At 44.0% G+C, this 13,743-nt stretch overlaps 1 protein-coding gene across 2 annotated transcripts in view; it reads left to right on the top strand.

Moving 5' to 3' along the window:
* The window catches only part of POLK (DNA polymerase kappa), a 160,769-nt gene that overhangs the window by 83,431 nt on the left and 63,595 nt on the right, over window positions 1–13,743 (top strand). For both annotated transcript variants that reach the window (XM_073624048.1, XM_073624045.1), the window contains exons 4-7: window positions 4,464–4,616; window positions 6,732–6,863; window positions 7,186–7,348; window positions 10,225–10,461. In XM_073624048.1, coding sequence (XP_073480149.1) covers window positions 4,464–4,616; window positions 6,732–6,863; window positions 7,186–7,348; window positions 10,225–10,461 — 685 coding nt within the window. The remainder of the gene's footprint in view (window positions 1–4,463; window positions 4,617–6,731; window positions 6,864–7,185; window positions 7,349–10,224; window positions 10,462–13,743) is intronic.

Below are 13,743 nucleotides of genomic sequence, written 5' to 3'. Positions count from 1 at the left end.
ATGTATCTGCACCCCCCTCTCCCCTGAAAGGTGCCAAATGTGACACCGGAGGGGGGGAGGGGTTCCAAAAAGCGGAGGTTCAATTTTTGTGTGAACCTCCGCTTTAATGTTGGTTAGCTGCAATACATAACATTTTTGGCTTTAGGTTTAATACCACTTTTAAGTAATTAGCTGCGATTCCATGAGACCGGAAAGTTATTATATTCAAACAACAATTATCTTAACTAGAGCAGCCGAAAATGGCACCAAAAGGGACATGCTTGGCCATCTTGCCTCTTTTTTTGTTGTTTGTTTTTCTTTCTACATCTGGAAGCCCACTATAAGGGCTTGTTCACACTTGACTAAATTTCTAACGCTCAACAAAGGCTCCTATAGCGTTTGTAAGGCGTTAGTATGGGCATTAGACAGGCGTTTTACAAGCATTAATGAGGAGTTAAAAATGCTTGCCAAACGCCCTACGGGCAGTTTTGAAGCGTTTGACGAGCATTAAAACTGCTCCACAAATGCCTATTCCATTAAATGAACAGTAAATGAACGAATCTTAACACCCCGCAAACGCTCCGCATCCGCCCGCCAGAGCATTTACGAGGAGTTACCATAGACTTGAATGGGAGACGTTGAAAGGCTTCAACCGCCTCCTGACTCGACATGAGGCTTCAATTTTGAAGAGACGTGACGATAATGCTTGGTGTGAATGGCACTATGTGCTGTCTATTGTATCTTGTGCATAGGTGCTTGAGGGGCTTTTTTAACGCCCCTCAAGCACTTCTCAGCCGTCTGCTCTTAATGCCAATGTGAATTCAGCCTTAGATTGTATATTGCTTTAGGAAATGATTCTCTACCCATTTGATCTGCTAATTTCTGGTTGCCCATCCCCTTAGATACATAAAATGGTTTGACAAATTCATGTGGATAAGCCCTCAGCCCTCTCTACCCTGCATATATAGGTGGTGGCGTGCCTTTATCTTATTAATTTGTTTACTTAACTAGGTAATTATCATGTTTTATGAACCTTATGGTTTTACATATGTAGTGTTCCTCCTGTATGTCCCTTTAAAAGTCCTTGGCTACCTTTATTGTCGTTTGTATACAGTGGGGACGGAAAGTATTCAGACCCCCTTAAATTTTTCACTGTTTGTTATATTGCAGACATTTGCTAAAATCATTTAAGTTCATTTTTTCCTCATTAATGTACACACAGCACCCAATAGTGACAGAAAAACACAGAATTGTTGACATTTTTGCAGATTTATTAAAAAAGAAAAACTGAAATATCACATGGTCCTAAGTGTTCAGACCCTTTGCTGTGACACTCATATATTTAACTCAGGTGCTGTCCATTTCTTCTGATCATCCTTGAGATGGTTCTACACCTTCATTTGAGTCCAGCTGTGTTTGATTATACTGATTGGACTTGATTAGGAAAGCCACACACCTGTCTATATAAGACCTTACAGTTCACAGTGCATGTCAGAGCAAATGAGAATCATGAGGTCAAAGGAACTGCCTGAAGAGCTCAGAGACAGAATTGTGGCAAGGCATAGATCTGGCCAAGGTTACAAAAAAATTTCTGCTGCACATAAGGTTCCTAAGAGCACAGTGGCCTTCATAGTCCTTAAATGGAAGACGTTTGGGAAGACCAGAACCCTTCCTAGAGCTGGCTGTCCAGCCAAACTGAGCTATCGGGGGAGAAGAGCCTTGGTGAGAAAAGTAAAGAAGAACCCAAAGATCATTGTGGCTGAGCTCCAGAGATGCAGTCGGGAGATGGGAGAAAGTTGTAGAAAGTCAACCATCACTGCAGCCCTCCACCAGTAAGGGCTGTATGGCAGAGTGGCCCGACAGAAGCCTCTCCTCAATGCAAGACACATGAAAGACACACGCATGGAGTTTGCTAAAAAAAAAAAAAAAAAACACCTGAAGGACTCCAAGATGGTGAGAAATAAGATTCTCTGGTCTGATGAGACCAAGATAGAACTTTTTGGCCTTAATTCTAAGAGGTATGTGTGTAGAAAACCAGGCACTGCTCATCACCTGTCCAATACAGTCCCAACAGTGAAGCATGGTGGTGGCAGCATCATGCTGTGGGGGTGTTTTTCAGCTGCAGGGACAGGATGACTGGTTGCAATCGAGGGAAAGATGAATGCGGCCAAGTACAGGGATATCCTGGACGAAAACCTTCTCCAGAGTGCTCAGGACCTCAGACTGGGCCGAAGGTTTACCTTCCAACAAGACAATGACCCTAAGCACACAGCTAAAATAAGGAGTGGCTTCACAACAACTCCGTGACTGTTCATGGCCCAGCCAGAGCCCTGACTTAAACCCAATTGAGCATCTCTGGAGAGACCTAAAAATGGCTGTCCACCAACGCTTACCATCCAACCTGACAGAACTGGAGAGGATCTGTAAGAGGCAATGGCAGAGGATCCCCAAATCCAGGTGTGAAAAACTTGTTGCATCTTTCCCCAAAAGACTCATGGCTGTATTAGATCAAAAGGGTGCTTCTACTAAATACTGAGCAAAGGGTCTGAATACTTAGGACCATGTGATATTTCAGTTTTTCTTTTTTAATAAATCTGCAAAAATGTCAACAATTCTGTGTTTTTCTGTCAATATGGGGTGCTGTGTGTACATTAATGAGGAAAAAAATGAACTTTAAATGATTTTAGCAAATGGCTGCAATATAACAAAGAGTGAAAAATTTAAGGGGGTCTGAATACTTTCCGTCCCCACTGTATACTGAATTCAGGGATTGAGGGCATATAGCACACAGTATATTGGATATTACTGGATATATATATATATATATATATATATATATATATATATATATATAATATATATATATATATATATATACACACACAGTCAGGTCCATAAATATTGGGACATCGACACAATTCTAATCTTTTTGGCTCTATACACCACCACAATGGATTTGAAATGAAACAAACAAGATGTGCTTTAACTGCAGACTTTCAGCTTTAATGTGAGGGTATTTACATCCAAATCAGGTGAACGGTGTAGGAATTACAACAGTTTGTATATGTGCCTCCCACTTTTTAAGGGACCAAAAGTAATGGGACAGATTAACAATCATCCATCAAACTTTCACTTTTTAATACTTGGTTGCAAATCCTTTGCAGTCAATTACAGCCTGGTCTGGAATGCATAGACATCACCAGATGCTGGGTTTCATCCCTGGTGATGCGCTGCCAGGCCTATACTGCAACTGTCTTCAGTTCCTGCTTGTTCTTGGGGCATTTTTCCTTCAGTTTTGTCTTCAGCAAGTGAAATGCATGCTCAATCGGATTCAGGTCAGGTGATTGACTTGGCCATTGCATAATATTCCACTTCTTTCCCTTAAAAAACTCTTTGGTTGCTTTCGCAGTATGCTTCGGGTCATTGTCCATCTGCACTGTGAAGCGCCGTCCAATTAGATCTGAAGCATTTTGCTGAATATGAGCAGATCATATTGCCCGAAACACTTCAGAATTCATCCTGCTGCTTTTGTCAGCAGTCACATCATCAATAAATACAAGAGAACCAGTTCCATTGGCAGCCATACATGTCCACGCCATGACACTACCACCACCATGCTTCACTGATGAGGTGGTATGCTTTGGATCATGAGCAGTTCCTTTCCTTCTCCATACTCTTCTCTTCCCATCACTCTGGTACAAGTTGATCTTGGTCTCATCTGTCCATAGGATGTTGTTCCAGAACTGTGAAGGCTTTTTTAGATGTTGTTTGGCAAACTCTAATCTGGCCTTCCTGTTTTTGAGGCTCACACATGGTTTACATCTTGTGGTGAACCCTCTGTATTCACTCTGGTGAAGTCTTCTCTTGATTGTTGACTTTGACACACATACACCTACCTCCTGGAGAGTGTTCTTGATCTGGCCAACTGTTGTGAAGGGTGTTTTCTTCACCAGGGAAAGAATTATTCGGTCATCCACCACAGTTGTTTTCCGTGGTCTTCTGGGTCAACAGATTCCAAATGCAAATAGCACACTTGAAATGAACTCTGGACCTTTCATCCGCCCCTTTTAAATGGGATAATGAGGGAATAACACACACCTGGCCATGGAACAGCTGAGCAGCCAATTGTCCCATTACTTTTGGTCCCTTAAAAAGTGGGAGGCACATATACAAACTGTTGTAATTCCTACACCGTTCACCTGATTTGAATGTACATACCCTCAAATAAAGCTGAAAGTCTGCAGTTAAAGCACATCTTGTTTGTTTCATTTCAAATCCATTGTGGTGGTGTATAGAGCCAAAAAGATTAGAATTGTGTAAATGTCCCAATATTTATGGACCTGACTGTATATATATCCCACAGTATATTGGATAACCCACTTATATACTAAAATTATTATAATGGTTCTTCGATGTTAAAAAGGTTGAGAGAGGCTGATCTAGATATACGTTTACATTTTTTTTTTTCTTTCTTTCTTTGGCAGGTTGATCGGATGGCACTGGAGCTGGAGAGAAGGCGTGATTTGAACCGTGTTATTGTGCATGTGGATATGGATGCTTTTTATGCAGCTGTAGAAATGAGAAGCAATCCTGAGCTGAAGGAGAAGCCTATGGCTGTGGGTTCAATGAGTATGCTGGTGAGTAAGGGCAGTATAAAGCAACCATGGGTTGTTAACAGGAACATCTCCGCTAAATGATTAGTGCTGTAATGAGATTGGGCTTTTGTAGTATGTGACAAACTTCATGAGCGTCTGTTAATATTTGCATGTAAAATGATGAGATTACTTTTTGCGGAAATTAACATACTATTTATTGTGTAACGTGCAGATGATCAACACTGCAGCAAAGACCCCTTTTAAAGATTGAACACCGTAGCAGGTTTGCATTTTGTAGCAACTTGTCCTTAGACTTGCCCATGGGCTACACATAGTGCATGTCCATATTATAGGTCTGTGACTAAAGGTGAGGTAGCGTAAAACATGACTTTGATCAGTACAGTCTGGTTTTAAGGATATCGTGGCCAAATTTTCCAATTCCATCCTCCTTATCATAGCCTTCCTTTTGGAGCTATCTAGAATCTTTCTTTAGTGTTTCTAAAAGCAGAATTTAAAAAAAAAATGTCGAAGTAGAACTAAACCCTTACAAAATTACACTTACTGTAGGTTTGTAGAGCACTGTAAGTAAAACAGGATTGCGTTTTTTAAATTAAAAAATACAGTGTTTTTTTTTTTTTTTTTTTAATCTTTTTATTATTAAATAATACAGTTTAGGTGTCATTCCCTGCACTGTGCACATCCTGTAGACTCCTATTAGAGCTTCATATGGACTAGGGTTGTCCCGACACCACTTTTTTAAGACCGAGTACATGTGCCGATACTTTTTTTTCATGTACTCACCGATACTGATTACCGATACTTTTTTTAATGTCATATGACAGTGGCACTAATATGCAGCACTGATGAGGCATGGACTGTGTCTGTAGTTTTTTTTTTTTTTTTTTTTTAAACAATGCTTTCTTTCTTTGGAGGGGGGAGTGGACAGTCCATGTCAGTGTTTTTTTTATTTTACCTTTTATAATTTTTACAACTACTTTAAAATATTAATTTATTACATTATGTTTCTTTTTTTTTCTTCAGCCCTGTTGGGGGTTAGGGGGGCTTTGGTGAGATGGAGGAGCACATGGGGTGGGGGGAGGACAGGGGGGACCGGAGGAGCACATAGGTAGACACAGAGGGGAGCCGGAGGAGGATAGGAAGGGGGAAGTTATAATCGCCGATCTTCCTGTGTGGCTTTCAGTAAAGCAGCTGAAAGCCGTGGAGGGGAGAGGAGGAGAAGCTGCTTTCAGCTGCTTTATAGAAAACCACACAGGGAGATCGGTGATTTTAACTTTCCCGGCCGACGCACCGATCATCCCTGAGTGTCCAGGTATCGGACTAGGCATCGGGAGCATTTGCACGAGTACAAGTAGTCCTGCAAATGCTCGGTATCGGCACCAATACTAGTATCAGTATCGGGACAACCCTAGAATGGACACTCCACTGGTGACTGAACATGGCACGCTTACTATAGTGATTAGGGCGGGATGTGCCAGCATATCATGCATTGCCTGCTTGTTGTCCAACTCAGGAGTGCACAGGAAAAGTTGACAACACTGCAGCTGAACTTGAGTATGTGCTGTCATCCTGGGACAAAAGTGTCTGCGGTTACACATTGCTGGCATATTTATATTGGAAGTCTGGGCTAAACCTAATCTTAGACCTGCTCCCACCCCCATTCTAAGCCTTATACTAACTAGCGTGTAGATAAAAGATGTCTATACTGACCTTTTCTAAGGGCGCTCTGGTCCGATCATGTTATAGTCTCCCAGCCCTGGCTTCAGGAAAGAAGATGGACAGCCATCTACAGATGCCCCATAGTAAGCCTATCGGTGACGTCCCTGCCCAGGCATTGCAGCTATTGTTACTGCTCTCTCCCCTCCCCTGAAGCTGGCGTTTGGAGCAGATCACGTGACTAAACCAGAGCGCCCTTAGAAAAGGAAAACATAGATATTGTTCCTCTACAGGCTAATTAGTAGATTAAAGATTAGACTTCCACTTTAAATTAAACGTAGGACATATTGAAAAAAGGAATAATGCTTTTGCTATTACAAGAAATGTGCAGCAACATATTTAGTCTAAGTTTTCAATCTACATATCCATTCTGTTGAATTTGTCATCATTTTTAAAATGTATGTTTTTATCATTGTTTTAAAGTCCACTTCAAACTATTTGGCGAGAAGGTTTGGTGTACGTGCGGCTATGCCTGGATTCATCGCAAAGAAATTGTGCCCCAATCTGATAATTGTTCCACTTAATTTCGACAAATATCGAGAAGTAAGCAAAGAGGTGTGTATAGCTTATTATGAAACTATTACCAGTATCATAATTAAAGAAAATCTAAGGTTTTATCATACAGCATGTATGAGAGAACAAAATATTGCAATTGTTTTTTGTTTTTTTTAATTTTGATGAATGTCTTCTTGAGAGCTAAATCTCCAGACCGATGAAGCCAAGGTGTGCAACCACCTTATAACTAAAATATCAGCTGTGGGTTGATTCATATATAAGCTATGCAGGTTTATATTTACTTCTGCTAGAAAGTTTTTAAATTTGACAATTCTTCCACTATTTTCATAAAATCCTGAATCGTACGTTATCTTTTCCTCAGGTTCGAGAGATTTTTGCAGAGTATGATCCCAACTTTTTGCCTCTCAGTCTTGATGAAGCCTATTTGGATATTACTGATCATTTGGAGGAAAGGTTGACATGGCCAGAAGAGCGGAGAAGATATGTTAAAGCTAGCATAGTACAGAAAGATGACTCTCCAGCAGGTAAAGTACAAAATTTAGGATTTGGATTCCTCTGAGGTTCTCTTGCTCTGTTAAACGCCACTGTACTTGACCTGTTTTTTTTTTTGGATACTAAAATGTGTAACAGCCTTTGCATAAAACCTACACTTTTTTTTTCTTTCTATGGCCTTGACTTGTGGATTTAGCTTTGCGAAGATCTTTTTAGAAATGTCTTACTACATACAGTACAAATAAAAGGAGTCCAATCAGACTTCACTTTTGGACAATTCTTGAGACATGACAATTCCCTTATCTCATGCTCATACCTGTCATCCTTAAACACATTAGTCTGCAATTTTGTTGAACTTGTTGGCCAGACCTATAAATTAGAAATGCATCTTCTTGCCTTCATACCGCTATATTTGCTTAAATTACATGTTTGGACACCTGACCAAAACACATACAGCCATGGCCAAAAGTTTTGAGAATGACACAAATATTATTTTTCACAAAGCCTGCTGCCTCAGTTTTTATAATAGCAATTTGCATTTACTTCAGAATGTTATGAAGAGTGATTAGATGAATTGCAATTAATTGCAAAGTCTCTCCTTGCCATGAAAATGAACTTAATCCCAAAAATAAAAAAACATTTTCACTGCATTTCAGCTCTGCCACAAAGGGACCAGCTGACATCATGTCAGTGATTCTCTCGTTGACACAAATGTTAGTGTTGAAGAGGACAAGGCTTGAAATCACTCTGTAATGCTGATTGAGTTAGAATAACAGACTGGAAGCTTTAAAAGGAGGTTGGTGCTTGAAATCATCATTTTCCTCTGTTAACCACCAGTACAGAGCTTGCTCAGAATTGTCAGCAGGCAGGTGGACAGTGGTGCAACTATCACGGACGCAGCAGTCACACTTGCGACTAGGCCCTTCCATTCTGCCACTGTGGGGGGGCCCCAAGACCCGGCATCTCCTCCTGCACCTCTGGCTGTACGTTTAGAATGCAGTGGGGGGATCTTTTCCCGATCTCTTCTCGAGTGTAGGGGGGCCTCTGACCCGAGCATGTATCAGTTTTATTCTATGGTGTAGTGAGTCGGCTCTGCTTGTACACTCTTGCTGATACATGCTCGGGTCAGAGAGTTGGAGGTGCACAGCGGAGACCAGCCAGGTAAAGGGGAACCTCTTGAAGGGGGGGGTTGCTGTCTGAGGACCCTGATGTAAGGGGGGGCTTTCTGGGGAAGCTGATGTAAGGGGGGCAGTCCTCTGAGGACCCTGATGTAAGGAAGGGGCCCTCTGGGCACACTGATGTAAGGGAGGGCTCTCTGGGGGACACTAATGTAAGGAGGGCCTCTTTGGGGACACTGATGTAAAGAGGGCCTCTCTAGGGACACTGATGTAAAGGGGAGGCTCTCCTGGGACCCTGACATAAAGGGGAGGCTCTCTTGGGACCCTGACATAATGGGGAGGCTCTCTTGGGACCCTGATGTATGGGGGGGGGCTCTCTGTGGACCCTGATGTATAGGAGAGCTCTCTAGGGACCCTGATGTAAGGGGAGCTCTCTACCCTGACGTAAGGGGGGCCTCTGTGGGGACCCTGATGTAAGGGGGGGCTCTCTGGGGACCCTGATGTAAGGGGAGCCTCTGTGGGGACCCTGATGTAAGGGGGGGCTCTCTGTGGACCCTGATGTAAAGCAGAGGCTCTCTTGGGACCCTGATGTAAGGGGGGGGGCTCTCTGGGGACCCTGATGTAAGGGGAGCCTCTGTGGGGACCCTGATATAAGGGGGGGCTCTCTGTGGACCCTGATGTAAAGCGGAGGCTCTCTTGAGACCCTGATATAAGGTGGGGGCTCTCTGAGGACTCTGATGAAGAGTGGAGGCTCTCTGGGGACCCAGATGTAAAGGGGAGGCTCTCTGGGGACCCTGATGTAAAGGGGAGGCTCTCTGGGGACCCTGATGTAAGGGGGGGCTCTCTGGGGACCCTGATGTAAAGGGGAGCTCTCTGGGGACCCTGATGTAAGGGGTGGCTCTCTGGGGACCCTGATGTATGAAGGGGCTCTCTGGGGACCTTGATGTAAGGGGGGCTCTCTGGGGACCCTAATCTAAGTAGGGAGGCTCTCTGGGGACCCTGGTGTAAGGGGAGGCTCTCTGGGGACGATGATGTAAGTAGGGAGGCTCTCTGGGGACCCTGATGTAATGAGGGGGGATCTCTGGGGACCCTGATGTAAGTGGGGGATCCGCACTCAGATATGTAACAATAATACACACACACACACACACACTATATTATATACATGTGCATGCTCAGCCAAGTGTATGACTCTCTTTACTTCGCTGCTATGGGCTCTAGCCCAAGATCTTTTGTAGACCCAGTAACGCCCCTGGTGGGGGGCCTTCATGGTTTCTTGCACCGGGACCCTGAAGATTCTTGGTTACACCTCTGCTTTTGGAGGATGGCCTGGTATCAAGATTGGCAGCAGAGAAGCCAGTTCTCTCCAGGAAAACATCAGGGACTGACTGATATTCTGCAAAAAGTACAGGGATGTGACTGCTGAGGACTGGGGTAAAGTAATTTTCTCTGATAAATCCCCTTTGTGATTGTTTGGAGCATCCTGAAAAAAAACCTTGTCCGGAGAAGAAAAGGTGAGCGCTACCATCACTCCTGTGTCATGCCAACAGTAAAAAAGTAGTGCATTTAGTACTTTCTAAAAACATGCTGCACCATATCACAGGGTACTGTGCAGGGTGAGTCTGTTGGCCTAACGATCACACAGTGATGGGTCGATCTTTCATTGGCCCCATTTTTAATGACAGAACTGCCAGGCTTTTTCTGTTGCCAGAGTGAACTATTTACATTGGTCCAAATTTCTGGTCTGTAGTCTTTACACCAGCAGTTTAATTTGTATGTTTTGGTGATAGGTATGTCGACCTCTACTGGAACGTGTGAACCAGAACAGACCCAGTGCACATCCCCAGTGCTATTTGAAGACAGTCCTTCCTTCCTGAATGAACAAACCCCACCTCAGTCTTTGCCAGATCCAGCAGAGATAGAAGAGCCTACGGAAAATGCAGTTGTCTTTGGAATATCAGCAGAAGAAGCTGTGAAAGAAATGAGATTTCGAATTGAACAAAAAACCTCTTTGACTGCCAGTGCAGGTATGAATGACTTGTAAGCACAACTGTTTTTTTTTAGCCATTGTGAATTGTAAATATAAAGGATGTAATTGATCAAACAATTATACAAGTTTTTTAGCTTCATCTACACTGTATGTTTGGACTGGGCAATTCCCAGGTAGCCTGTTCACCTTAAAAGGATAGTTCATCTTTACAACAAAACCGGCCTATGCAGATAAGGGATGTTTGTAGATTAAAACAAACTCTACAGCTCTGACTAAAGATGAATAATACCCTTGCTCTAGGTGTAGACCATTTACATACCTCCCAAAGCCTGACTGGAATACTCCCAGGAAATTGCTGAGACCTAGTCGTCACTGCTCACCTCCACCACCACAGAAGTGAGCTCTTTCTCTGATTCAAACCCCCTCACATACTTTATTTCCCCTGATACAGTAGCTCTGAGCTCAGCGTTTGAGTGCTCACTCCTGTGATGGAGGAGGTAAGCAGTGATGACTAGGTCTCACTTAGCAACGTCCTGGGAGTGTTCCAGTCAGGCTTCATAAGGTATGTAAATAGCCCACACCTATAGCAAGGGCTTTATTCAATTTTAATCAGAGCTTCACAGTTTGTTTTTATCTACAGATGCCCCTTATCTGCATAGGCAGTTTTGTGGTAAAGGTGAAAGGTGTAAAGCAGCTTCTTAGACTTTTGAGTCTTTATGGTTAGGATCATTGACACCACATATTGCAGGCTCATTCCTTGCGCTCAATGACTCTGGAATACTGCATAAAAAAGTACTAAAGACTACTCAAACATTTCTATAAATGCTAATGTTAGATTTCTAAATATTATTTATTGTGTTTGTGAAGCTAATATGCACGTAGGTGGATCTGCATCTTTGGACAAGCAAACTAAGTTGTTTTTGCCAACGCCTGCTGTAAATAAACTGGAACTGATAGGTAGGTTGCGTTTGTCGGTTTTTTAAAAGTCCTTAATCTTTGCACGACCCTAATTGGTTCCAGTAATATGCCTGCGTCTGCCCAGGATGTTTCTGTATTCCAAGTCACCCCACAGTGCCTTTAAAGTATGTGTAATATCCTATCTGTTGAGATCTTGCAAGGAAAACAAACTGGACATTGGGCTTGCCTAAAATCTGCCCATGAGGCCCAAGCTGAGGACAATAGTTGTGTATTTTTGTTATGACGTCAGCAGTTTCACGGTTTTTGTTCTTGTTAGCCAATGGTGAATGAAGGCTTTGTGAGGGTTTCCGTTACCTGGTAACAGCTGCTTTTCTTTGTGCTGTTTACTTTCCCAGCTGCAGTTGATCCATTTTACCACTGAGTTAATGAATTGTGCAGGAACACATTATAAGTAAATGAACTGTCAGTTTCTAAATTACATTCTGATCAGTTTATTACTTTTTGCAGCTGTAATACTCTGTGGTATTATTTAGTGCATGATTAAAGCTTCTTGTGGTGTTTTATGACCAGTTGTTACTGTTTATAAGATTTTACCCCACTTCTAAAATTATTTCAATACAGTGTGTTGCCCACATTTGAAAGTAATTAAAGTGGCCCCCCCCTCCCAAAGCCTCATGCATACAGGACGTTTTCCCTCCTAGAAGCCTGCCTCCTGGCAGCAACGTTTTTGCAGAAAAAACACCTGGCACTTGCAGAAGTGTCCAAAGTTTTTACAAGCGTTTAGGCACGTTTACAAGTGTCAAGTGCATGAATGTTAATTCAGAAAAATAATTTTGGCCATTTAAATGCATTAACGCTCAAGTGCTAAACACGGCCTAGCATTACCACGCAGCTTTTGCAAGCATCAAGCGTTTTTTTCTGCCCGAACTCTGCTGTTCCTGGACTCACTGGCAGTGGAGTTTTTAAAAGGAACACTTTGAAGGGTCAGAGAGATCACTCCACCCAGTAGTCTGGCATAATTTGCAAATTTGCCAGGTGCTGGGGAGCAAAGTGTTTCAGCACTCTGCACCAGCTGCTATGCTGTCCTGGATCCACCGGGCCGCGGCCCACTACCGGGCTGTGGCCTCTCTGCAGCCGGGCCACGGGTGCGGCAGGGGGCGGGCGGCATGAGAGAGCCAGGCGAGTGGGGGCAGATGAGAGAGCCGGGGGGGGGGTGAGAGAAGCGGGTGGGTGGGTGAGAGAAGCGGGCAAGCAGAGATTGCATCATCTCTTTCCATCCGCCCCGTATCACCGCTCTTCTGCCCTCACAGCCTGGCCTCTTTAATGTCAGAGGTGCTGCGGGGAGCAGAGAGATTACATCATCTCTCACCGCCCGCCCCGCATCACCGCTCTCCTATCCTCACTCAGAACTGACCACTGCATAGAGGCCTGCCTCTGTGGTAAATGGACCAGTGCTGCCATCAATGCAGTGACAATCCACATCTGGTGGCACTGGCAGGCAACATGGCAAGTGACAATCTGCATCTGGTGACAGGTGACGTGGCAAGTGACAATCCACATCAGGTGGCAGGTGACGTGGCAAGTGACAATGCACATCAGGTGGCAGGTGACGTGGCAAGTGACAATGCACATCAGGTGGCAGGTGACGTGGCAAGTGACAATCCGCATCTGGTGGCAGGTGACATGGCAAGTGACAATCCACATCTGGTGACAGGTGACAAACTACATCTGAAGGCAGGTGACATAGCAATCTAGTGGCAGTCGACGTGGCAAGTGACAATCTGCATCTGACGGCGGGTGACATTCCGCATCTGGTGGCAGGCGACGTGGCAAGAGAGGAGCTGCATCTGAAAGCAAACAATGTGGCAAGTGACAATACATATCTGGTGGCAGGCGAAGTGGCAAGAGACGAGCTGCATCTGAAGGCAGGCAACGTGGCAAGAGATAAGCTGCATCTGAAGGCAGGCGACGTGGCAAATGATAATCCACATCTGGTGGCAGGCGATGTGGCAAGTGACAATCCACATCTGGTGACAGGCGACGTGGCAAGTGACAATCCACATCTGGTGGCAGACGACATGGCAAGTCACAAGTTTCATCTGGTGGCAGGAGACAGTGGCAGGTGGCACGGTCAGGGCCCCCGACTCATTTCTAACCATCTAGTCATGAGGTTTGCACAGCTCCGCCAAACCACACAGCATGTTCTGGCAGTGGAGGGGACCTAATTTTTTATCTTGCTGCAAGTCGCCTACTCACCCCCAACCTGTTTCTGGACAGTGAAAGCATACTTTTTGCACTGCAGCACACCTTTTTGGCTTCTTGTGCTTCTTCTCCCTCTTCTGCTCCAGAGCCATGGAACAGCCTCTAGTGTAACTCTGTCTCTGAAGACTCACTTTGTGAG

This window comes from Aquarana catesbeiana, linkage group LG01 (genome assembly GCF_042186555.1).
Source record: "Aquarana catesbeiana isolate 2022-GZ linkage group LG01, ASM4218655v1, whole genome shotgun sequence".
NCBI classification, from domain to species: domain Eukaryota; kingdom Metazoa; phylum Chordata; class Amphibia; order Anura; family Ranidae; genus Aquarana; species Aquarana catesbeiana.
The sequence above is the reverse complement of the archived record's forward strand: the minus strand, read 5'-3'. Positions and strand labels throughout refer to the sequence as shown.